At 38.1% G+C, this 26492-nt stretch overlaps 3 protein-coding genes across 4 annotated transcripts in view; 1 reads left to right on the top strand and 2 right to left on the bottom strand.

Annotated features, from left to right (window-relative positions):
* The window catches only part of LOC131901605 (uncharacterized), a 270045-nt gene that overhangs the window by 141615 nt on the left and 101938 nt on the right, over positions 1-26492 (top strand). The window lies entirely within an intron of this gene.
* On the bottom strand, positions 8210-9048 carry LOC131901607 (non-histone chromosomal protein HMG-14-like). Its single transcript, XM_059252712.1, has one exon. The coding sequence runs from the start codon at positions 9046-9048 to the stop codon at positions 8755-8757; it is 294 nt and encodes a 97-aa protein (XP_059108695.1). The 3' UTR covers positions 8210-8754.
* LOC131901608 (KRAB domain-containing protein 5-like) overlaps positions 17484-26492 on the bottom strand; it is a 34662-nt gene continuing 25653 nt past the window's right edge. For both annotated transcript variants that reach the window (XM_059252714.1, XM_059252713.1), the window contains one exon: positions 17484-17629. In XM_059252714.1, coding sequence (XP_059108697.1) covers positions 17583-17629 — 47 coding nt within the window. In that variant the 3' untranslated portion in view covers positions 17484-17582. The remainder of the gene's footprint in view (positions 17630-26492) is intronic.

Here is a 26492-nt window from a genome sequence, read left to right as displayed (position 1 = left end):
TTCCTAGAAACATGCATTGGTCTGTATTCTTTTTCTGAAAGTGTAGGAATTTTAATCTGGGTATTCCGCTGTTGTAACAGATCTCGGTCCCAAAGATTTACTGCTACATTTGCTACATATGGCTTCAGTCTTCCTCTCTGTCCTTCTGGCCCTATGCATTCAACCCATCTCGAACTCTGTTTTATGTGAGATAGGGTGCCAATCCCTAAAAGTTGGACATCTACCTCTTGAAGAGGCCAATTCGGATGCCATGATTTTGGTGTAATTATAGTAACTTCTGCACCTGTGTCTACCAGTCCCTCCATAACCAGGCCATTAATTCGAATTCTAAGCTTTGGTCTTTGATCATTTATGGAAGTCTGCCAAAATATTTGTTTTATAGTGTTCTTTTTAAACTGTGATCCATCCATCAGAGCTGTTTTATCATCCATTGCAGTATCGGGTTTTACATTAGGCAGTGGTTTATTCAGTTGTCCTGGAGAGGAATTTCTTCCACAGTGGCTGGGAATATTCGTACTACATTTGATTTGGGGGCCTGCAAGAGGCCCCCTGAGGCGTTTCCCGCCAGTAAAGGGTTACCTCGTATATCTATTTTTGATCTGCACTCACTGGTCCAATGTCGGCCTTTGCCACACCTTCTACATAATCCGGGAGGTGGTTGGGGTCTCCTGTTTAGGCTATTCCTAAAAGGAGAATTACTCCTAGGAGTACCCCATGTACAGTTTTTACTTATATGACCTGGTGTACCACATTTAAAACATTTGGTAACACGGGGCCTTCTTTCACCTCTGGGATTTGTCTCTCCTATCCAAGCTTCATTACTGTAGTTACGAGACTCAACACCATTAGTATACTGAATCCATTCTTCCAAAGGAGCTGATCTGATTTTTAATGGTGTAAGTATTCTTCTGCATTCTGCATTAGCATTGTCGAACGCCAAGGACTCAGTTAATACTTTTCTTAATTCTTTATCTGATACAGCTCTTGTTATAGCTGTGTTCAGTCTTTGTAAAAAATCAGTGAAGGGTTCGTGCGGTCCCTGAAATATCTTTGTGTATACCTCAGTTGGTTTTCCAGGTTCTGGAATTTTTTCCCAAGCATTTAGAGCTGTTGTACGGCATAGGGATATTGTATGTTCATCATAAATGGCTTGTACATTCCTGTCAGCAAAACATCCCTCACCAAGTATTTGATCTTGGGAGTTTACCTTGTTTGATCTCTGAGTTTACCTTGTTGTTCTAAATTTTTTGCCTCTTCTCTCAACCAGCTTTTCCACTGTAGCTGCTGACTATATTCTAGAACAGCTGAAATTAACTGATGCCAGTCATATGGGGTGATTCTATGTGAGGTAGACCACGAATTTAACAATTGTTTTACGTATGTGGAGTGTATCCCATACGTAACTACTGCTTCCTTTATATTTTTAAAGTCCCTTGTTGAAATTGGTTGTAATGTATATGTATTATATGGCTCGGGGTGTGTGTCATTCGCTGGCTTCTCATGGATGATAACAGGATAAGCCATTGTGTGAGAGCCATTTGGAGATGTTACAACCTCTATGGTCTTGCCCTTCTGCTTATTAGGTCCCTTGTCATGTTTACTGAGAGTTTCTTCTTAGGCCTGCAAACGAGCACCTAGGGTCTGTTCTAGGGAGTGAACCTCCTGTCTGGCAAGGGACTCCAGATTTCTCATGGAATCATATAAGTTTTTATGTTCCTCAGAAACACATGATTCCATGGACCTTATCTTATCAATTAATGATAATCTTTCTTCCTTATATAGTGTCTGGAGAGTTGGGGTTCTGTCCATTAAATATTAACATTTATTATCAATAAGATCAATTTTTGGTACAAGCCTGTTTTGTAAATCCTGATTAGCAGATTCCAGAGAAAGAATCTTTTTCTCTAAGGTCTCATTGCTATCCATTAAAGCAGATTCCAGAGATAGAATCATTTTCTGTAAGCCTTCATTGCTCTCGCTTAAAGCCTGTATCAGTCCCAATAATGACTCATCTTTGTTCTTGTTTTTAAACCAGTGTTTGAACACTGTGTGAATTATTACGATGAATGCCAAAATGGTACAGGCCAGATATGCCTTAGGAAGGTCGTATATTTCCAGGAAGATGTCATTCATCATACAGGCAAAAAAGTTTTCAAATTCTTGTGAAGTAATGTTGTCAGCCATATTACAAGAATTACTCAAAATTTGTTAGTCAATTTTAAGGTGTAAAATTATCAGGTACTTTTACTTACCTTTTGTGGTTTTGGGGGGTGTAGTAGCACTTTTCAGCCAGCAGGTGGCGATGGTACAGCTCCAAAGCAGGGCCTGCTGGTGATCTTGGCTGACTGCAGCTCGCTGGAGTCAAGATGGCGGGAGCCGCAGCTGGCGTGCGTGCACTCAGGAAGCTGGGGAGGGCCTCTTTCGCTGGTCTCGGGGCTAAGCTAGGGAGCTGAGACCGGACTAGCTGCTCCCTTTTTCGAGAATGGAACCATGTAGGTGTTCCCTGGTTATATGGAACTTTGCAGGCGGTTTTAGGTGCCCGCTAGCCAGGGAGGGGGCTGAGGGCAGGAGCCACCCAGGCTTTTGCAATTTGCCCCATGTGAGCGCCAGATATTGGTGAAATTATTTAGGCCACTCCACGTAGTTAAAAGGAGATTTATTTAATGGCGTAACTTACAAATTAAGGGATAGGTAGGTCGCGGGGTCTGGGGAAGGTGTATCACAGTCCAGCGGTGTTCTCTGGAGCTCTGCTTTGTCCACCTCCACCATCCAGGCTCCTGGAACCAAGAGAGTGTTCCCCAATCCAGATCTCGGGTCCCCAGGCGCCTCCCTTGGCCCCGCCTTGTAGGCGTGACAGTTGCCGAAGTCTCAATGGGGGTTGGAACCTCCAGAACAAAGCTGGAATGGCTACCCACTACACAACATTTCAGGGTTTTTTTTATAGATATTATTGGGTGATTGGCCTAGAGTATACAATTTTGTACATGTCAAACTTATGCTGTTTTTCTGAGCTTTATCCCCAGCTTGAATTATTAAATTTGGCAGAGGATATCATTCTCTTTCCCAGGATGGCAATATTCATGACAGTAATAGTGCCTGGGTCTTCTAAGTCTTTAAATTACATGTGTGTGACATTACTTTTGCTCATTTTGTTTGTTTTGATTTTTTGTAATAATTATGATTCTTTTGCCTGTATACATGGATATGCACCACACATATGTGTGGCCCTAGCAGCAGTCAAAAGAGAGTCTTAGAATCCATGAGCTTGAAATAATGAACAGTTGTGTGATTTCCCCATTTAAGTCCTGGCAACTGAACCCATCTATATGAAGGAACAGCAAAAGCTCTTAACTTCTGAGTCATCTGTCCTGCCTTGTGTTGATTATTTATAACCAATGGTGATATCGCTAATGTTATCATCTGTCTATTTGTAACTGTTTCAATAAACAGTTCTTTTTAGTAAGATTTTTTAAACTACAGTTTAAACTAGAGCAATTCAGGTTTCTGGAAGATGAATACAGAACTGGAGTGAATGCCTAACTCTTTGTAGCAACTTCATTAAAAAAAGTCTCTGAGTTTATCCTATCTTTTTTGTATATTTGATTGATGTTTGCAGTGCAGACAGGTTCTTAATATTTACTCCTTGCTGTCCTGGAACTGATTGCATAGACTAGACTGACTTTCATCTCAGAAACACATATACCTGCCTCTGCTTTCTGAGTTCTGGGATTCAAGGCATGAGCCAATACACTAAGCTTACTCAACTTTTTTGTAGATAGTTATTATTCATACAGTTTCTCTGATGTGTACTCAGTACTGCTGATGTGTTTGCTTGTCTCTCTGTCTGTTAATAGACATTTCTCTTGCAAGGCGATATCCCATTCAAAGCATTCAGAAACAATAGAAGCAAACCTCCTATTCTGTTTCATTCTAAAATAAATTGATGACTGTATTGTAATGTCTGGGTTGTAGAATAAGTGTGAGAAGCACCAGAATTATATGACTATATTGTCAAAGAAGCATGCATTTACAATGTTGTCAGTATCATGCTTTTGTTTTATACATATGTATGGCATACTTATGTATGGCATATTTTAGGATGCCGTGACCTATGATGATATGCATGTCAACTTCACTCAAGAGGACTGGGTATTGCTGGATCCTTCCCAGAAGAATGTCTATAAAGATGTGATGCTAGAGACATATATGAACCTCACTGCTATAGGTAAATTTTCCTTCACACTTTAAATTAAGGCAACAACTGTTTCTTGGTTATTGATGCTCTGTGGTAATTCTGATTGAGAGTGAGGAAGAATGAGGTGACTAAATCAGGCATGGTTCTAAGGATCACTGAAGATAGTAACTTAAATTTTGCACAAATTTCTGTAATATTTCATACATTTTCTCGTCCTATATTTTAGGATACAATTGGGAAGATCTTGAAGTTGAAGAACATTGTCAAAGTTCTGAATGACATGAAAGGTAATTTTCATGTGAAAGCTGATACAAATGTGCCCCCGGATATATTTTAATGTCTCTAAGTTTTAAAGAAATGCAGCAGTGTAAATAATCACAGCTTAAAGAACATTCATGATGTTCATAATCCATATACCTGAAAGGCAGGTAAGTGAATTGTGTTGGCAGGTCATTCTTTTTAGAAGAAAGACAAGCAATCAATACCTTAACAGAAATCAGCATTGGAATCGTAGATCTATCAGAGCTGTGTTGTAGAATTGCCAGTTCATTTAGATTCATATCACTCATACTACCAAAGGTATACACATTGAATATATGATGTCTATGTCCAAAACATTCTAATAAGCAAGTAGTCCATAGTAAAGCTAGTGTTAATCTCTAGTTGTTCTGACTCTGCTAAGTTTAATGAAATGGGTTGTTAGATTCAAGAGTTAATGGAGGATTGTAGTGGAGAATCCTTAAAACCTATAGGACATGTCCATGAGGAACAAAATGTCAAACTGTGGAGGCATTGTAGAAACTTTGTATTTGTTATTCTTCATTTACTAGGAATATCATATGTCACTCTGGATACAAGCCATATGAACATAGGGATATGGAAAGAAGAAATGTATCTTTGTCCATCTCAGAACAATTATAAGTTGTGTAGTAGTCCCATGTTGAGTAGACTTGCTAAATGTGATTCAAGTTTACATGTAATTGGTTTCCCAGCTTAAAAGAGAATACATCTGCAAACAAACTGAAGAGAAGCCCTATGAATAGTGGGAAGATGTAATACTTCTGTCTTCCCTGGTTCACTTTGCAAATATAGTAGGATTCACAGTATAGGAAAATATATTGATGAAATAAGTGGGGTGAAAGTCTGAATTCTTCTGGTTCTTTTTATATATATATAAAAAATCTCCTTGAGAAAAAATATGCTATAAATGTGAGTCCTGTAATAAAGGTTCTTACCATAACAAGCATCTCCAAATGTGGAAAATAATCTTTATTAAAGGGGAACAACATGAGTCTAAATTAAGTGATAAAACCTTAAGATTTGATTCCTTTTTATGTGTACAACAAACTGAAAAATTAATTCTTAGAGAAATAAAGATGTAACAGTTTAATAATTGTGGTTAAGTTTTACATTTTTAAATTATCCATGTAGGTATGAAAGAAGTCAAAGGGGAGAGAAACAATATGAATGCAATCAATGTGGTAAAGCCTTTGCACAACATGGTAATCTTAAAAGGTATCAGAAAACAGATATTGGAGTGTAATCAATGTGGTAAATCCTTTGTACTTCACAGTAATCTTGAAATGCATACAAGAACACATACTGGAGAGAAACCCTATAAATGTAATCAGTGTGGTAAAGCCTTTGCTCGCCACAGTGTTCTTCAAAGGCATACAAGAACACATACTGGAGAGAAACCCTATGAATGTAATCAGTGTGGTAAAGCATTTGTTTATTACAGTCATCTTGGAAGGCACACAAGAACACATTCTGGAGAGAAACCATATGAATGTAATCAGTGTGGTAAAGCCTTTGCTCAAAACAGTGTTCTTCATATGCATAAAAGTACACATACTAGAGAGAAACCCTATGAATGTAATCAGTGTGGTAAAGCATTTGTACAGCATGGTCATCTTCAAAGGCATGCAAGATCACATACTGAAGAGAATCCCTAGAAAAGTATTACTATTAGTGTGTAATTGGTGTATAAAAGCCTGTGAATATAACTTTACATCTTGAGCATCTATAAAAAAAACTCATACCAAAGAAATGTGACTATAAGGGATTTGATAAGATCTTTAGCAAACACACTTATATTCAGTTACACATGATTATTATGGAGAGAAATATCTCACAGGTGTCAAAATTCTCTTCAAGAATTGTGATGTCCCTCTGTATTTGGTTTATACCTGCAAATTCACATGCTCAAAAGGACTATGGGTTTAAGCAATATGGTAATTCATTTAGATTTTATACTTCAATTACATGAGATAATGAATCCAGGTGTAAAACTTCATGAATGTGTACTAATTCATTTTTGTTGCTGTGATGTAACATCATGTTAATGTGAACCTATGAAAGTATTTAATTGGCCCTTGGTTCCAAAGCAATACAAGATCAGCATGAAAGTGGCATGGAAACTAGTATCAGACATTGCAGCTAAAATAGGAAACTGAAAATTCACATTCTTAATCTGCAACGTAAAGCTTAAAGTATAAATGGGAAATGTTATACTTTCAGGCCTACCCCCAGCAGGGCAGCATTTCCTAAATTTTCCCAAATAATACCACAGACTGAGAATGATTGATTTTTCTGAAGTCAAGTCTACATGCTTGCTTTCAGTTAAATGAATCAATACATGATTGGGAGTAACTCTGTAAGCCTTCAGATGCCTCAATACCTTTATGACTAGAATTACAAGAGAAAAACATTTTTAAGTAAAAATTAGTTTGAAGATTTCTTTTAATTTTAATTATGTGATGTCTGTCTCTACTTGTGCATGTGCATTCTGCTTCTCCAGAAGGTTAGACCCCTGGAACTTCTTGCAGTGGTAATTACTGTAAGTTGTCAAAACCCTGATTTTGGTCCTGGGGATGAGCTTGTATTAAGAGATTGGCCATGTCTCTAGCCCTGTAAATATTTTAGAGCTTTCTTTTATGTCATATTGATATCAGGACATAGGAAAAAACTCATACAAGAGAAAAACTGCATTTGTGTAAACATTTGGTAAAAGTGTTAGACACCACAGTTGTCTTCATTTTTGATACAAAAAACTTAGAACATCCTGTTTTCATTTCCTTGAATTAAGTAAATTAATCAACATGTTCACTAAAGACTGATGTGAAGATCACATTATAGCTTCTATTTTGCAACATTTGAGGTATATATTAAAGTAGCTATATGTAATGCAAACCATTTAGCGAAGTTTATTTTTTGGTCCTTATATTCCTTCTGTGGCTTTGTTTCATGTTCTATGGTGCTTTCACTTAGTGAGATGTATTTATCTGCTGCAATGTATAGAATAATGGCCATCATGTAAGTGATCTATTTATATTTAAATATCAGGCAGTATGTGACCCTAATTTTCAAGTAAGTGTATCTGTAAAAGGGTGGTGGGTATTTGTTCCTTGTTTTATTTTTCATATTTTTCATAAATTACCTTGAAATGCTGTTTGTTATCCAGCCTGGCTTGGACATCAGTAATTATTCAAGGATATGTTGGAACTCATAATACTCATGTTTTGGTCTCCTAAGTACAATTCTATGTGTAGATGATGCACGCCCAACATTTTCTGTTTTGTAAAAGCATTTTAACAATGGTAATGTTAAAATAATTAATAGAGAATATAAAAAAATAAAATACCTCATATGTGTATGCTAAGAAAGAAACCTTGTATTTCCTTGTCATTAAATTTTTCTTTGCATTTTTCTCAGGTATTAATTATTTTTTCTATTTAGTGCACTTTCTTTTTAGCTCAGGGTTTCCTCACACAATGTAATTGAGAATTGCTTTGATCTTTTTTTTTTTCACTCTTTCACAACTGAGACTTTATTGGTTGAGTACACAGACATTTCAATTCTTAAAACATGGACCCAAACTCTAAGAGTCAGACATTGTGTTCACGTACCCAAAAGAGCCATGTGTTTTTTCTCTTTGAACTTATTCCAGTGATGTTCCAGCCTAAACTTGGCAAGTATTCCCTAAGACCTCACATAACAATCAAATGCTTGCAATTCTTAATTCCACTGACTCACAATTTTATGCCACATACAGTACATATTCAAAATTTCAATCTTTCACAGCACATTATCACAATTGTTAGGAAAATGGACTGCCGTGACCAGAGACAGTTCTGACAGGGCAAGGACCGAGGAATGGTTTTTAGGATACAGTTCTACTAGAAACACGAGACCAGAAATAACTGAAAATATTCCAGACACAAATGCACGGCCAAGACTCCAAGTATGCTTTGTGTTGTAGGATATAAAACTAGCCCCCTCTACGGAATGTTATGGTGATCCCCGAGACACTCACAGCCTCTCCTGATTCAGTATCCTGCTCTTTTCTGGTTGTACCAAAAAATAAACAACCAGCAAGTGATTTAACCTCTTAAAAAAATCATTTACACTTAAAAAATGGGATGAGGCGGGACTTCCTCCCACCTTTTAAAAATGTTTCTAGAGCTACTAAAAAACTCGCATTTACAAAATAGTTGATAAAAATATTCCTCTGGATTGTACAAGAAGGGAGGCGGGACACTGACAGACACGATGGATGGTTAGTCGGACTTGGCTTCTTTCTCTTCGACTTCAGAGGCTGGACTCTGGTTCTCAGCCTCTCCATTTTCTGCAGGCACGTCTGTGGTCTGCTGGTCAGCCACCTCAGCCTGTTTGCCCTTTGCTCCCCTCTTCCTTTTGGTTTGCACTTTTTTGTCTGACGGTTTATCCTTTCCCGCGGCCTTCTTCGGCTTCGCGTCCACCTTGGCAGGGGCGGGCTTGGCCGACAGCCTCGCGGAGCGCCGCTTGGGCTCCGCCTTCGCCGCTCCATCTGCGCTAACCTTTCTCTTGGGCATCGTGGCGGCGCTGGGTGGGAGGCGCGTGCAAGGCCGAACCTGTCACAGAGCTACGCCGCCTCGGCCGCCACCGCACAAACTCTTGCTTTGATCTTTTAATGCTGATTGTGCTGTTGAGGGTTGTGAAGATAGTTCTGCCATTTCTTCTAGTCTGGGTCTTAACTGGTCAGTGAGAAAGAAAAATAGACCAATGAATGAGTGTCCTCCAAACTCTGGCATTTCTGAAAACTTACAATTGAAGAGGGACCACAAACTATACTATGGGGAGTGTAGGGTGTTCAGAACATGTCTGTTGAGCTGTCATTTCTGTTGTGATTTGGATGTATTACAAAATGGAGTATTATATTACTCAGTGGTAAAAATCAATTACAGCATAAAATTTTAAGCAAATCGATGGTACTAGAAAAAGTCATCCTGAGTGAGGTAACCCTGATCAAAAGAGACAAACATAGTGTGTCCTCACTCATAAGTGGATATCAGAGTTAAAATGAAAGATAACCTGGCTACAATTGACAATCCCAGAGAAGCTAGGTAACAAGAACAACCCTAATGGGGCATGCATGGATAGCCCTTGCAAGGGAACATAGATGAGATCTCCTGCTTAAACTAGGAGTGTGGTGGGGAGGAATGGGGGATAAAAACATAAGGGAACAGGATTGTTGAGTTGGGGGGAACAGGGAGGGAGAGCAAGAAAATAGGTATCTTGATAGAAGGAGTCATTATGTGGTTAGGGAGAAACCTGGTACTAGGGAAATAACCAGGACTCCACAAGATTGACCCAAGATAAGACTGGCCTTCCCCTGTAATCAGATTGATGACTACCTATAGCAGACTATGTGGGGTGTAGCCTCTTGATAGCCCTCTCCTAGAGTCCATGAAGGATGTACCACCAGCTGAAAACCTAATCTTTGATAATAATAAATGAATCTAATTACATTAAACTCTTTGGTCCATATATTTTGTTTTTCTGAGTCAAGATTCTATCTATGCTGCTTCAATTCTATTCTTCTATTTAGCTCCTCTCTGTCCCTTCTCTTAATGAGTTCTCTTTCTACATGGCTTAGTTCTGTTCTCACACTCAGCTTCGCCCTGTCCCTTTTTCTTCCTGTCCTCTCATAGCCTTAACTAAGCTCTTCTGCTATCAATCTCATCTTCATCCTCAGTTTCTCCATCCATGCTCATGCTTTCCTTTCCTACTCTTCTGACCTGACTCAATCCCTACCATCTAAAAAACTGACTTGTTCTTTCTTTGGCTACCGGACTCTGGTCTGAGCTAGTAATTCTGCCTCAATCCTCCCTCACCTGGTATGCAAAAAAACCCTTTTTGTTGTAAGTCAATTGTTCTGGAATGCCATTTGGCCTGTGAGGGGTAGGACGGTCTGTCCTTCATTTGCACAAGAAACAAAGCAATGCATCTACACATCCTAGGAGACAGGCATTGTTTCTGTAAGGGTGTTACCTAGTTCAGATCAGCAGTAGGTCTGAGAAGCTTATACTGTTTGACTTATGGCCTAGGAGTATGAGCACACAAGAAATTGATATCAGGAAGCAGCTGATATATTAAAAGCTGAATAACATCAACTATTCTTTGATATTTGATTTCTCCTTTAGAAGGATTTTTGGATCCTTCTAGATATAGCTTTATCATATATAGCTGAGTCTCTATTTCAGATTCTTGTGGCCTGCAGCAACTACCCTAATTGTCATCATAGAACCTTCATCCAGTAACTGATGAAGCCGATGCAGAGATCTACATCAAAACACTGGGTCAAGCTCCTGGAGTCCAGTCAAAGAAGGGGATGGATTAGATGAGCAAGTGGGTAAAGGTCATGATGGGGAAAAGAACAGACACAGCTGACCCTAGCTAATGAGAGCTCACAGACTCAGAATGACAACTCAGGAGCCTACATTGGACCAAACTAGGCCCTCTGAATGTGGGTGATAATTGTGTGACTTGGTCAGTTTGTGGGGCCCCTGGCAGTGGGACTAGGATTTATCCCTAGTAAATGAATGGGATTTTTGGAGTCCATTCCATATAGGGGGATGACTTGCTCAGCTGTAAAGCCGAGGGGAGGTGCTTGGTGATACGCCAGACTTTGTTGAGTGAATGGCAGGTGTGGTGCGGGAAAGTGGAGGATGAGCAGGAGGAGGGGAGAGAGGGGAAGTTTGGTTGGTATGTAAAATGAAAAAAAATAAAATAACATAAAGAAAATTAATCTGGAACTTCTGTTCATTGAGACATGATAACTGCTGGCTGTGGCTGCTGACAACTTGCCACAAAGGCTGACTACAGAAAACCATCTCACTTAGTAGTGAAAAAATATTCCATTTAGAAATTATTTGAATGGACATGTCAGCATTGATGTGATAATTTAATGACTAACAAGCAGGGCTGTGTGGAGGGTCTGAGTTGTTGGTCCACAAGCCTGAGGACCTGTTTGAACCCCCAGCACCTACATAAAAATGAATCTTGGAAAGGCATGGGATCCTCATACCCAGGCAAGGGATAAGGGACAATAAAATATCCTGAGAGCTGGTAGTTCAGTGATACCCCATCACAAAAGGAAGACACTCGCACTTGGCCAGACAAGGGACAGTGTGAGTAGCATGGCTGCAGGATATCCCAGCAATGTACTGGCTTCTTGCCCCCCTTGTTGCATTCTTGAGAAGCTAGCTGGGAGGGTTCTCCCTGCTCTTCAGAACTGGAAGAAAGGAATCTGCCAAACAAGGTGAACATCACCAGCAAGCCCTCAGATGGGGTGGGGCCTTAAAATTCCCCACCTCTTTGACATGCTTGTACTCAGTCCCTCAAGAACTTGGGAGTATGGGCTTGCTTGAAATGGCAGGCAGGGCAGCTTAGAGAACTTCTTGTAGGTTGGCAGGTGTCCATGTTTCCAGAATCCTGGACCAGCAATGCAAGTTGGCCAAGGTCCATTTGATTTCTCATAGAGGCCCTCAGGAGAAACAGGAGCCCAGGATGCATATGGGGTTTGTACTGGGGTCCTCAGGTCTCAAAGGCAGGATGCAACCTGGGGTGTACTGACACCCATGGGAGCAAGGCAAGAGAACCTGAATCTTGCTATTCTATGGTCATGTGGGAGTCTCCTGGAAGAAGTGCCTTATGTTCCCTGCAAAACTCCCAGCCTGTTTTTCCTCCTTTACAAAGTGACTGGATTGGCTTGTGTTAGTCCTTTTGAAGAGCCCACCCCACTTATTAAATTTCATGTCTCTGGTATATACCCTTTGGTGTTATGGAACTCTAACTTTTCTGTCTCCTGCCCTGCCATCCTGAGCATGAAACGAGCCTTATCCATGCATGCAGGATAAGTATTCCACCATGGAGCCACATCCCTATTCAGGAATCAAGTATGCTTCTTGCACAAACCACAAATCTCTAGTTTTGACCTCTTTATTGGGCAAAACTATCTCTCAAGTCTAGCCGGTGACAAGATAGGTCAGGTGGGGACTCAGAACTACTGGTTTGACTCCCTTCCTGACAAAAGAACATGAACTTGTGACTTCCCTTCCTTCAGCTCTCTGGAGTGACATGTGCTGGATGGGTCCAACATCTCAGCAAGAAAGAACTTTTTGGGCCAAGTGTTTGGATGCTTAGATCTCTGTGTGCATCACAAAGACAGCTACTGTCCCTTTACATGGAATGATTGAAATTTCCCACAGGCAGGCCCTCACAGTGATAGGTGGCTTGGGTTATCACACAGGCAGAATTGGGGACATGAAGAATGAGGCTTGGGATGAGGAGAGTCCATTATGTTTTCTCAGAATAGGTGCCTGGCCCCCAGCAAAAATGGAAAGCCATGTTAGTGATAAATCCATGAGGACAAGTTTAGCAGGAATCTTATAAGGTCTTAATAACAAAATCAAACCTGAGGTCAGTTATTGGGGTGAATGCGGGAAGATCATAGAAGCAGAACAAGCCACAGCTACATCACCTTGCCAATTCCTCAGCTGATCCTCTGACTCAGACTGGATGCCTCTGAGTCCTCATCCAGAATGAATCTCAGCTGAACTGCTGCTCAAAAGCCTGAAATCTTAATCAGCCAAATGCTTCTAGTTCCTGGTCTTCACACCTTATATACCTTTCTGCTATCTGCCATCACTCCCTGGGATTAAAGGCTCACTTCTTGGGATTAAAGGTGTGTGTCACCATGCCTGGCTGTGTCTAATGTGGCCTTGAACTCACAGAGATCCAGAGGGATTTCTGCCTCTGGAATACTAAGATTAAAGGCGTGTGCTACCACTGTCTATCCTCTATGTTTAATATTGTGGTTGTTCTGTCTCTGACCCCAAATAAGTTTATTAGGGTGCACAATATTTTGGGGAACACAGTACCACCACAGACAAGAGTAGAGACCCCATCACTCTGGTCTTTGGGACATTTGCTGTGGTCCCTGCCTTTGTTTGTCTCAGCTGTCTTTTCAGTCAGTCTCCAGGAGAAGATCCTTGTTCTTAATTCCCAAAATGGATTCAGGCAGGGGCTGGCTTCAGACAAGAATCCCTAGGCTTTCCAGAACCAGGAAGCTTGGCTGGGAGACTAGGCTCATGTTCGAGCACTTAGTGCATGCAAGCTACTGGCATCCCCAGAATACCAAGAGAGCAAAATGACAAGTCCTTGAACTCCTACCCTCTACAATAGCCTTTGCTTATGACATCTGGTGTGGAGTGTTCCTTCGCTCCATGGTCTACCTTTTCCATCCTCTGATATTGTAGTGTCTCTGGCTTGTATCATCACAAGGGTGGTGACCAAAGGTGATGACAGGTTGTATCATGTCAAGTGGGCCACATGGAATGGACCCAAGGTGAGACTTGATGCTTTGTGTTGTTTTGAGCCCCTCGCCCATTGTAACATTCCAAGGATTTTCTCCAGGTCTTTGTTTATTTCAGGGAATTCATCTTTCCTCCCCACCATCCTGTTTTAATTTACCAGCAGCCTTTTTATCTCATTGAGTATGAATCTTAAGGTGGGAAAGAGCCAATCTTAAGCACTGTTTGAAAAGTTGGCCCTAAACACCCCACAAACAACAGTTTGTAGTGAAGCATTGCTAGACGTCTGGCTTTAGAAGGAAGAGGTGCTGAAGTTTCCCTGTAAGTGAGGAAAGGCTCCTGGGAAGGGCAACTTGAAGTGAGGTAGTTAGCAGGTAGGCAAAAGCTGTGACATCAGCAGTCCCATACTTGAGTACTCTATGGTATCCTGGAGAGCACTGTCATCTCCTGTGACGTCACCAGTGTTGCTGTGATACCAGCAGGCTATGGGGCATTTATTCAGTGCCTTTATGGTTAACCTATAGACATGGTGGCAAGATGAAGCAAGCTACTTGGAAAAGAGAATGGAGAGCATAGAGAGACCAGACAGAAGCAGAAGAAAGTTGGCCTTTGGTACCATTGTAACACAGCAAGAGACAAATCTTCCAAGGATGCCATATTGAGTCTTGGCAGGGGATGGAGTGCTTCCTGCAGGAGGTAGGCTTGAACTGGGCCTTCAAGAAGTAGGGCATGGGAGGTGGCAGTCTCTGGGAAGCAATGAGACTATCCTGATTCTTTGAGTTCCTACAGAGCATATATAGAGTCAAGGATTTCTGATGATTAGTTTGGCAGAGATCCAGGAATTATCTAGGCTGCATATTCTGTAAGTCTTTGAAGTGTTTGAAGATTATCTACCTAATTGAAATATACCTTTATATACCTAAAAACTTAATTAACATAACTATAAGTTTGATTATCCTAGGCTACTATTAATCTGTACTTCTTAATTGTATATTACAATTTTAAATGAGTTGCATAAACATAATACCTTAAACAAGAGTAGAGATATATACAGTATAACAAAATTAACTTTAAATTTGTATCAATAAACTAAAATCTATAGCAATGTAAAATATTTTAAACAAGTTATTGCTCTTTAAATGTAGATTCAATAATCTACCCTTTCATCCTATCATATCTATATGCCCTTTTCTTTTTTAGAAAGAGATTGCATTTGTAATCAATATCCTTTAAATAAAAATAATCATTTATAAATAATATAGTGGGAATTTGGGCATAGCCTCTCATACTACTCCCTGCTGGTTTGGGGCACTGATAATCTAGTGGGTATCCTGAGAAAATTAAGAATTATAGTTAAATTTTGGCTGTAGTCTATGAGAATGTATTGTCTCAACCAGTTTTTTGAAGCTGATTTTGGATGTTGGAACATCTGGCTACCTCTCAGGGGGTCTTCCTTGTTCAAACCATAATAGCTTGGTAGCAATCCAGAGGTTCTCATCTTCTGTGGAAACAAAAGCAGAACCTCTTTTCCAAAGTAATGTATCCTTAGACACAAATTTTGAAATATATATATATTATACTGGCTTATTTCATCAGCCTTTATAATCAAATGTCCGTTTGCATTTAAAAATCCCAAAGACTATAGAATCCAGACTCTGTGTATGATTTCTGTCTTTACATGGCTTATCTTTATACTATTTTTACACTCTCTTTAAAGACTTTATTTTTCAAAACTATGTATTTTTATATAACTTCATATATTCCTTTTCCTCCCCCAAGCCTACATACGTTTTTACACACATTGTAAACATTTTAGAATTTTATACCATCTAAATCTGTCTTATTGTGAATCTATAATCCTTCTGTGACCAAGAGAGATTTTAAACTGTTAAACTGAACGGCTCGGATGAAAAGCAACAGCCTTGGCTGCTGACACCACCCACCTCAGCTTTTTAACATAGTGGTGATAATTTACTGCCAGCTCTGTGATCCATGCTCTCTGCTGACTCTAGAAGTCAGTAGGTTGATGTCTCTATCAAGGAACATATAGCCCAGAAACATTTTTGTCTATACTAGCAAATGCTAAGTCTACCACACAGGATGCTGTGTAGCTTGAAGATGTGACAGTGTACCATGACAGGAATCCACCATGCTGTGCTCTAGCCCACATGCTGTAAACTCAACGTACTGTAGCTCAAGCCTGTATGCTACAACTTGCCTGAGAGATAGAACTAGGAAGCTGTTTTTAGATCCATTTTAGAATCTTTTTTTTTTAAATTCTTGCTACAATATCTGGGTGCCAAAGGTAGGCAGAAGATTTCTGCAGTCTTGCCTAGCCCCCCCACAGTCCCATCAAATCTCTCTCACCAATGATCCCAGAGCTGCTTGGACTCAAGTAAACACAGAGAGGTTTATTTTTATTTACAAACTGTGAGGTCTATGACAGTCCACTTGCTAGCTAGCTCTTATATCTTAAATTAATCCATTTCTATTAATCTTTGTTTTGCTATGTGTTCCATGACTTACCAGTCTGTTGGCATGTTTTTCTTTGGGCAGCAGGTTGGTGTCTGTTCAGATTCTGTCTGTCTCTTTCCTTTTTCTTTCCTTGGATTTTCTGCCTGCCTCTAAGCTGCCTTGACATAGGCCAAAGCAGCTTATATATTAACCAATGAGAACAACATATATTCACAGCATACAGAATGACATCCCCAAGATAGCTACATTTTACTTGGACTTAATATCTGCTTAAAAAGAATAAAATCACTCTTGCTTCTGGAAGCCTATCTATCTATTCAATGCCAAATAAAGTCATGGTTATTAGAGGAGTACCTACAAATACTAATTTTCTGAATCCTAATTACAAATGCTAATAATCAATAAACATTTGGGCTTATACTTACTTGTCAGTGTAGTCTACACAACTCATCAAATAAATTTCTATTTCCAGTAGATGAAGTCCTCTATAGAAAACCACAGTCAATTAAATATAGAGGTGGATCTTAGGCACAATGGATATACAAAATAATGACTGCACCTAAGTCTTACAGAATATTGTGGAAGTGGTAACAAAAAGATTTAAGAGCCAGAGGCTAAGTGACTTTGCTCAGAAATTGTGTCTCCTGCAATGTCAGAAGTTACAGTCATTTATTATCAGCAACATAGCTTTCTAAACATGATCTGACTAAGCACAGCAATGACTGCAATGCCACGAAGGGCAAGGAAAAGCCCATGAGTCCTCAACTTTACACAAAATACTATAGGCAACCAAGGATTGCTCAGAATGGAAAAAATAGTCTTCCCAAAGGAAGAGCACAGCAATTGGTTAACTAATGCATAAATTAAAAGTACAGAAAAAAGAATTTCCATGCACAGTTGTGAAACAGGTTTTCTGGTTCATTCCAGATGTCTTCATTTGGTTAACATGACCAATTGTTTGTTTGGCATCTAGAACATTTGTGAACTGTGTTCAGAAGCTCTACTTTTGGGAGGCTATAAGCACAGGAAGGCCCTAACCAGTTGATGATACCTTTGTGATCTAATCAGAGTTGTAGCAAGTGTCTTTGTTCATACAGTTTCCATGTCATGAATAGCATTTTGTTTACATATTCTCACCATTAGTGACTGAAATAAGAGAAACATAAGAAAAATCAGCCTTTCATCCATCTACTGATATTTCCTCTTCAATTTTCTAAGAGCAATGGAGTTCAGGAGACCAAGTGAATTTATCTTACTTGGCTGAACAATACCTTACATTATAGGAATATGTCAGCAGGCATGAGACCACACATCTTCATTAGACCTATAAACACACAAAAGCAAAAACATTAATCTAAGGTTGACTTTAAAACATATTTTTAGTTCAATATACTTGAATTTATATGTAAAACCACATACTGAAGAGTGGGAGATTAGAAGCATAGATATGGGAAATACTATCTGTAGTATTACAATATTGATTAAGGGCCTACAAATGATTCATTCATACATATAATATGCCAAATTATTTTTTATCCAATTCAATGCCCTTGTAATATTACAACATCCATTTAGAATAGTATTGTAACTGAGGCTTGCCCCAAGGTGCTGTGGTCCAAGAGAGGAGGTAAGGAAGAGGTTAGGATAGGATGAGCCAGGGATGATTGTCCAGACAATCTTGTAGCCTTACTAACTAGCAGCCAGAGTGTTTACTTATTTGTACAGAATTCATTAATCAGGGATAGATTCACAATTTTCTAAAACATAGATAATATGAATTTTATTTTTGGGCATGTGTTTTCTCTTGTATATCTGGGGTTATAAGTTTTGTCATCATTGATGAATTGTGACAGAATACAGTTATCTTTTATAATTATTTTCCTCAAGTTTAGTCACCATTGATAAACAGTTATCCTTTACAATAAATTTTATAATTCAACCCCATAATCCAACTTTTAAAGAAACTAGAGGCATATGATAGCCTGTTTTCAAGTTTGTAACTTTTGTGGCTTCAAGGACTCTAGACCAAAATGAAATTTCCTTGCCAGCCTTGGCAGTTTGCCATGTCCCAAGCAATATATTATTAACATACATGAGAACAAAAAATCCTCAGGTAAAAGTTGTTGCAGTTATTATTCAATTTCTGGCATAACACAATGTTTATATTTTATATCTTTATAGAATTTATTTATCTGTCTAATTTTGGAATTCTTGTGTTCCTTGGTCAAAGCAGCACAATGGCTCTTCATATGCTAACTTTTTTTCAGAAAGAGAGGTTCTTATATTCTCATTCCTTTATCATCATTTCACATCATTCTTTTCCTATCAATATATATTTCTGTGTGGGGCAGAGGTAATTTTTGTTAATTTCACTTTAATGCTGTATGTGCGATGTAATTGCCAGAGTGTATAGTCAGAAGGGGCTGGCAATCTTATCTGAGGCTAACTCTTCTAGCCCACTGGATCTTCTTGACCTTTGTAAGTTTACTTTGGTTCGATTATCTTGTTCCTGAGTAAGTACAGGGACAGATATTTTAAGAATAACTCATGTCCTCATGAAGAGAACTCTTCTATATGTGTGTCACAACCTCAAAGGCTAAGGAAGAGAGTGAAATATATAAAGCTATCTCTCTAAAAGAGGAAGGGGTAGTATGCTCAGGCCTTTACTGGAGAAGCTTAGAAGCAGAATCCTGGGTAAAGGCATAAATCATTCATAAGAAAATTTCTAGCAATCCAATATCCCCATAGTGTACAAATATTAAAAGTCCCAAAGTCTGAAATATATCAAGATCTAAATGAAAAATGGCATGGCAGACATTATGCTGCTCAGGTTTTCTGGATCTTCTTCAAACAGTTGACATGGCTTTCTGACTTTTGCTCTTCCCATAAGATATGGCTGGATCAGTATTGTGCACATTAAGTGAGTAACAATTTCTTCAGGAATTATTTCTAGAGTAAGCATCCATTATGACTCAATTATAGGGGATACAAATTAATTTTTCTTAGGTGTACAAGTATTGAGGAAGATTTAAAGGATGTGGATAATTTTCTATCTTTGATGTACATTTTATTTTTTATTACATCAATGAATGTAACACATTATGTTCATTAAAATAAACTTTCAAGTTGAAAAATTCACATGTACATGAAAAAACTGATGAGATAAGGCATTGAAGAAACAACAGTTTCTAAGTTAAATGAGTCATCTTTCTAGTTTGGAAAACTAGTTCCAATTTATGTGCTTATATGGGGACTAGTTTAGTATTTATTTTCATGTATTCTAAGACTAGGTACGATTTGCTGATGGTTGTTATGTTCATTTCTATCTATGAAATTTTATTGTGGAAATCCTAATCTCAGGCTCATTAGTACTTAATAAGTAGGCAATTTTCTTCCTTAGTGAGAAATGATTACAATTCATTTCAAACTCTCAAATAACATCTCCCCTGTTTAAATAGAGACTATTTCTCTATTGCTTTCCTGTCCAGTATGTCTCCAGTGATAGATATAAGTGGTGTCATGTGATAATGAAGAAACTACAGATGTATGTAACACTGAGACCCACAGAAAAGCTGAGATCAGGTGTTCTTTGCTCTCTGAGGAGAGACTACAATACCTCAGAAGCTTTGTGTCTGCAATACCTACATTCAAATAGAGTTGAAGATTTACTGAATGGTAATCATAGAAAGCAGAGTAACTATCTAAAGCTATACACATACTCAATCTTGGCTCATCTCAGTACTTTCAGTCTCTTTAGCCTTGAATTGTTGAGGCCTAAACATCTGAAAAGAGCAAATTATGGTGGAGAGTTGTTTCCTACTAACATCCTCATGAGGATCACAGGAGGATTTGTAATGTTCCAAGCCTCACATGATGAAGGGAAGTTTGTTTGTCTTTTGTGTGTGTCTATGTCCATGGTTCATCTACATCTGTAAACAGTAGGTAACTTACAGATCTACTCCGGCCTTATTTTGTTCCCCATATATACTTCTAATGATTAAATCTGTTACAGTTTTCCCAAAAACATTTGATTTATATTTTCATGACATGTTTTTTTGAACATTTTCTGTAATGCAGTAATTCACTATACAATATCAATTTAAATGAATATCCAACATTCCAAAGAAGCAGAAATTGAATACAAGTTTTATTATATTTATTGATAATTGAGAAAAATTTGGGACTAACTGGAGGTTCAAAACAATCTAAATTCTATAAAATCTTAAATACTAGCAACACAATAATATTTATATAAAGCTATAGCAGTCTCAGGTCAATATTCTGTTTCATAAAATATACAGAAAATTATGCAGTAATTTTGAAATAATATAGTTATCCATAAAATTATCCTGACATGTCTTCACATTTTAAATTATTACTGCTTTCATATCTTGTCAAATTAATTCTATATCATTTTAATACATGATTATTGTATAATTCTTTTTGTTATATTGCTGTATATATAGTTTTCCAAGGAACTTTTGTGAACATAAATTTTATTTCTTGGCAAAATGTTTCTAAATCATTCCAAGCATAGGGATTCCTGATGTCACTCATCTGACATTGAGCAAGGTTTGAACAATTGCTGAAGGTTTCCTTCCACTACTCACATTATAGAGAACCCTTTTATTGTATGATTACTGGGGCAGTAATTACCAATTGAGTTAGATTCTTTCACGAATTTTCTGACATGCTCTAAATTTTGAGCCCTTTGTAAAGAATTTTTAAATTTCTGTACGTTTGTTAAGTTTCTTCTCATTAGTGAAACTCTGCTAGGCTTGAATATCTGAGTACTCCATAATATTTCTCACATTCTGAATATTGTAAGGGTTCTCTCTAGTATAGATTATGTTATGATCTTCAAGATTTAAGAACCCAGATAAGGTTTTCCCACATGCTTTGTATTTGTATGCTTTCTCTAATGTATGGTTTTAGTAGAGATTATCCATGAGAAAAAGACATAACAAAAACACATTCATTACAATTTTAAGGGTTCTGCATTAAATGGGTCTTTAGTAGCCTTGAACACATGAATCATGGGTAAAGGACTTGCCACAATCTGTATATTTTTAACTTTCTTCTCCATTATGGATTCTTTGATGAACTTAAATTGTTGAGGACCTGATAAAGGATTTGCCACATTCTTTTCATCTGTAAAGTTTCCCTCCTGTGTGTACTTTGTGATGTCTTTGTAGATGTGAGATCTGCTGAAAGGACTTTCCACATTCTTTACATCTCTAAGGTTTCACTCCTGTATGTATTCTTTGATGAACATAAAATGTTGAGCTCTGTAAAGGACTTGCCACAATCTGAACATTTGTATGTTTTCTCTGCAGTGTGTACTCCTTGATGGCCTTCAAGTGTTGAGCCTGAGGTAAAGGACTTTCCACATACATTATATTTGTAAGGTTTCTCTGCAGTGTGTAAACTTTGATGAATTTTAAGTGTTGCGCCTCTGGTAAAAGACTTTCCACATCCTTTACATTTGTAAGGCTTCACTCCAGTGTGTATTCTTATATATATTGAAGTGTTGAGTCTGAGTAAGTGACTTGTCACATGTATTACATTTGTAAGGTTTCACTCCAGGATGTATTTTCTTATGAACTTGAAGTGTTGAGCTATCAGTAAAGGTGTTTCCACAATCAGAACATTTGTAAGGCTTTTCTCCATTGTATATTCTTTGATGAACTTTAAGATTTGAGCCTACGGCTGGGCGATGGTGGTGCATGCCTTTAATCCCAGTACTCGGGAGGCAGAGGCAGGTGGATCTCTGTGAGTTCAAGGCCAGCCTGGGCAACAGAGTGAGTTCTAGGACAGGCTCCAAAGCTACACAGAGAAACTCTGTCTCAAAAAATCAAAAACAAAACAAAACAAAAAGATTTGAGCCTACATTAAAGGACTTTCCACATTCATTACATTTGTAAGGTTTTTTTTTCCAGTGTGTATTTTTTATGAACATTAATTTTTGAGCCAACAATAAAGGACTTTCAACATACATTACATTTATAAGGTTTTTCTCCAATGTGTATTCTTTGATGAACTTTAAGTGTTGAAACTCTGGTAAAGGACGTTCCACATTCTTTACATTTGTAAGGCTTCACTCCAGTATGTATTCTCTTATAAACTTGAAGTGGTGAACTCTGAGTAAATAACATGTCACATATTTTACATTTGCAAGGTTTATCTGCAGTGTGGACCCTCTGATGAACTTGAAAATTTGAGGCCTTGTTTAATGACTTGCCACATTCTTTACATTTGTATAATTTTTCTCCAGTATGGATCCTCTGATGTATATGAAATGTTGAACTCTGAGTAAAAGACTTGCCCCTTGCTTCACATATGAAAGGTTTTTGGCCAGGATTGGTTCTCTGAGGAAGATGAAGAGAAAACCCATGGGTAAAGGACCTGCCATACTCTACATTTGAAAGCTTTCTCTTCAGTGTGAATTTTGCAGTGACCTCTATATTTTGATGCATGTGACAAGAACATGTCATGCTCTGGACTTTTGTATGATTCTTTTTTTTTTTAAATTTTTATTTTGCAATACAATTCAGTTCTACGTATCAGCCACAGATTCCCTTGTTCTCCCCCCTCCCGCCCCCCTCACCTTCCCCCCAGCCCGCCCCCCATTCCAATCTCCTCCAGGGCAAAGCCTTCCCCACAGACTGAGATCAACCTGGTGGACTCAGTCCAGGTAGGTCCAGTCCCCTCCTCCCAGGCCGAGCCAAGGGACCCTGCATAGGCCCCAGGTTTCAAACAGGTTTCAAACTCATGCAATAAGCACAGGACCCGGTCCCACTGCCTGGATGCCTCCCAAACAGATTAGGCCAATCAACTGTCTCACCCACTCAGAGGGCCTGATCCAGTTGGTGACCCCTCATCCATTGGTTCATATTTCATATGTTTCCGTTCGTTTGGCTATTTGTCTCTGTGCTTTATCCAACCTTGGTCTCAACAATTCTCGCTCATATAAACCCTCCTCATTCTCGCTAATTGGACTCCCAGAGATCCACCTGGGGCCTAGTCATGGATCTCTGCATCCAGATCCCTCAGTAGTTGGATGAGGTTTCTAGCATGACAATTAGGGTGTTTGGCCATCCCATCACCAGAGTAGGTCAGTTCGGACTGTTTCTCGACCATTGTCAGCAGTCTGTTGTGGGGGTATCTTTGTGGATTTCTGTGGGCCTCTCTAGCACTTTGTTTCTTCCTATTCTCATGTGGTCTTCATTTACCATGGTCTCCTATTCCTTGTTCTCCCTCTCTGTTGTTGATCCAGCTGGGATCTCCCACTCACCCAAGCTCTTGTACGATTCTTTTATCATATGGATTTTTTTTTTTTTTGGTTTTTTGAGACAGGGTTTCTCTATGTAGCTTTGCGCCTTTCCTGGAACTCACTTGGTAGCCCAGGCCGGCCTCGAACTCACAGAGATCCACCTGGCTCTGCCTCCCGAGTGCTGGGATTAAAGGTGTGCACCACCACCGCCCGGCTATCATATGGATTTTATACTGCTCCTTAAGTGCTGACAACAGAGAAAATGACTTTCCACACTTTTTACGTTTGCACATTTTTTCTCCAACGTGAACTGTGTTAGTTCTAAAGAGGTCTGAGCATCTCCTGTAACTTCTCCCAATTTCTTATATATTTGTTCAACGCAGGAATTCTTCCTGAAATCTGAAAGGTAGGTTAAAAACTGTCTACTTGCTTTGGGTTTTGGTTTTTTTCCCTTCAGTGTGGCTTGAGTCATTTTGAATATTTGAAAGGAAATTGTGTGATCTGAATGGAAATGATACAGAGTGAGCCTTTTGAGGAGAAACTGAAACTTCTTCATCTATTCTGTCAGGAATATCAGTGATGGATGCTGCATAAAGATCAATTCCATCAGCACATGATTCAGGCTCTTCGTTCACAGACCTATATCTGCAGAACTTCCTTATGTGTAATTCACCAAGGCTATTACTTTTAAACTGTCCAGACAGTTCTGCCTGGAAAGTATCCTGTGTGCACTCTTTAGGGGACAACTCCTGAACGGGATAACAAAACAGAGCTGGAAGAAATGAAAGGCAATTCTAATCTAACTGTGTATAAATATACAAAAATAACATAGAAATTTTTACTTAAAATGACACTAATATGTGGAAAAATAGCAAAAAGATGAAACAAAAAATTTCAGCACTTCTTCCATAACGAATTAATGTCAAAACATGATAAACATAAAGAAAGCAATTTCATGGACTTTTATTTTATAATATGTAAAATTTGAAAAGGTCATCTTTAAACATGTCATGTTACCAACAACTGTAAAAATATTAAATGAAACTATTAGCCATGATTAAAAATATTCCATTCACTTGGAAATTGAATTATCAATCTAGGTAAAAATATTCTTTCCAAATATATTAATGATAAAATGAAAAATATCATATATAGATTTCTAAGATTAATGATTATTAATACATGTTAATGTGTAGTTATTAAAGGTGAGTCATTATTAAAAAACCAATAAAATGATCATGAAAAACAAATTTGCCTATCAGGTCCACAGAGCTTTATGCCCCTAAGGAGAGAGTGTTTCAAAATCCCCACAATCACACTGATAATTCTTTAGGACTTTCATTTCTTCAGATGCCCAAAAATATCTTAAATTAGTAAAAGATGGGCCTTTAATCTCAGCATTCGGAAGGCAGAGGCAGATGGATCTCATTGGGTGTGAGGGCAGACTGATCTACATATTTAGTTCCTGACCAATCAGGTCTACGTGGTTAGAGACCCTGACACAAAAAAAGGGAAAAATGAGAAAAATTAAATATATGTCCAGGAAAGAAAAGATGATCCATCCATGTGAATCACAGTCTGGCTTTTTCTTAGTGTTCTTCACTGACTTCAATGCAGAATATGAATGGTGACCAGAGTGCATTACAATCTGTTTTTTTCTGAAGAGTCTTAGATCTCTAATATGTTTGGATTCAAAAACACAAAAAAGGATGCTGGGTGGTGGTAGCAGATGCCACTAGGACTCAACAGGCGGAGACTTTAATCCCAGAACTCAGGAGGCAGAGGCATGTAAATGTCTGTGAGTTCAAGGCCAGCCTGGACTACAAAGCAAGTTACTGGACAGCCAAGGGAGTTACACAGGGAAAACTTGTCTCCAACAACAACAACATCAAATTGATAAAAGGCCTACTGAATAAAATTTATATTTTCAAAGTAGACTGAAATGTAGAATTCTCTTTCAAAGTAAAATATCATTACTCAGAGTTTACATGTGAAATTCAAAAATTCTTTTTTAAATGTAATTTTAATTTAAATATAATTATATCATTTCATTTCAAGCTTATCCCAGCCACTTTCCCTCCAACTCTTCCCACATCCACAAGTCAATAACGTAATCTTCATTTGATAATTGTTACTCTTAGGAATTTATGTGTATATTTTTTCAAATATATATATACATAAATATATATGTACATGAAATATATTTAAATATATATGAAAGTTAAATATATATTTAACTTCAGAATGTCAGTCCAGCTTTATTGTAAATGATTATATCATTTCAGGTCTCACCACTTTGCACTAGACAAGCAATAATGAGGGTAACCCATGGCAGATGATAATTCTCTTTCTCACAGTAATCATTAGGTGTCCATAATTCTTTCATTAGAGATTAGAGATAGAGGGACACTATGAATTGGGAAACATTAATTTAGGAGATTTCTTCAGTTATGATGGAATGAAAGTCAGTACTAAAGTTGAAGGAGAGACTAACAATAAACTTAGCTCCATGCATAAGAATCTTGATTTAAATTTTCTGGTATAAAATAAATATTATGTGTAATGAGGAAACTATGATGCTTTTCTTCCTTGTCTGTATCCCCTTGAAGTTCATGTTATCTTAGATGGACACTTAAGACTTCAAGCAGAACATCTAACATGTATTTTGAGAGTGAGTATCCTTTATTTTCCCAATTATATAAGAAATATTTTGAGTTTTCTCCATTTATGGTGATTATGCTGGTAATTACTTACAGTAAACATATTCTATTATATGTGGATATGTTCCTCCTACTGTTGAAGTTTTATAATGTAGGGATGTTTTATTTTGATGAAAATATTTTCTGCATTTAATGAAGAGATCATTTGGTCTCTTTGTTATAGTCTGCCCTCCTAATATATTATGGGTATTTAT

The sequence above is a fragment of the Peromyscus eremicus genome, unplaced genomic scaffold (assembly GCF_949786415.1).
Source record: "Peromyscus eremicus unplaced genomic scaffold, PerEre_H2_v1 PerEre#2#unplaced_120, whole genome shotgun sequence".
In the NCBI taxonomy this organism is placed as follows: Eukaryota; Metazoa; Chordata; class Mammalia; order Rodentia; family Cricetidae; genus Peromyscus; species Peromyscus eremicus.
This window is presented reverse-complemented; position numbering and strand designations above follow the sequence as displayed.

Excerpts from the sequence above, each read along its gene's own strand:
- LOC131901607 (XM_059252712.1), bottom strand. The coding sequence starts at position 9,048 with ATGCCCAAGAGAAAGGTTAGCGCAGATGGAGCGGCGAAGGCGGAGCCC.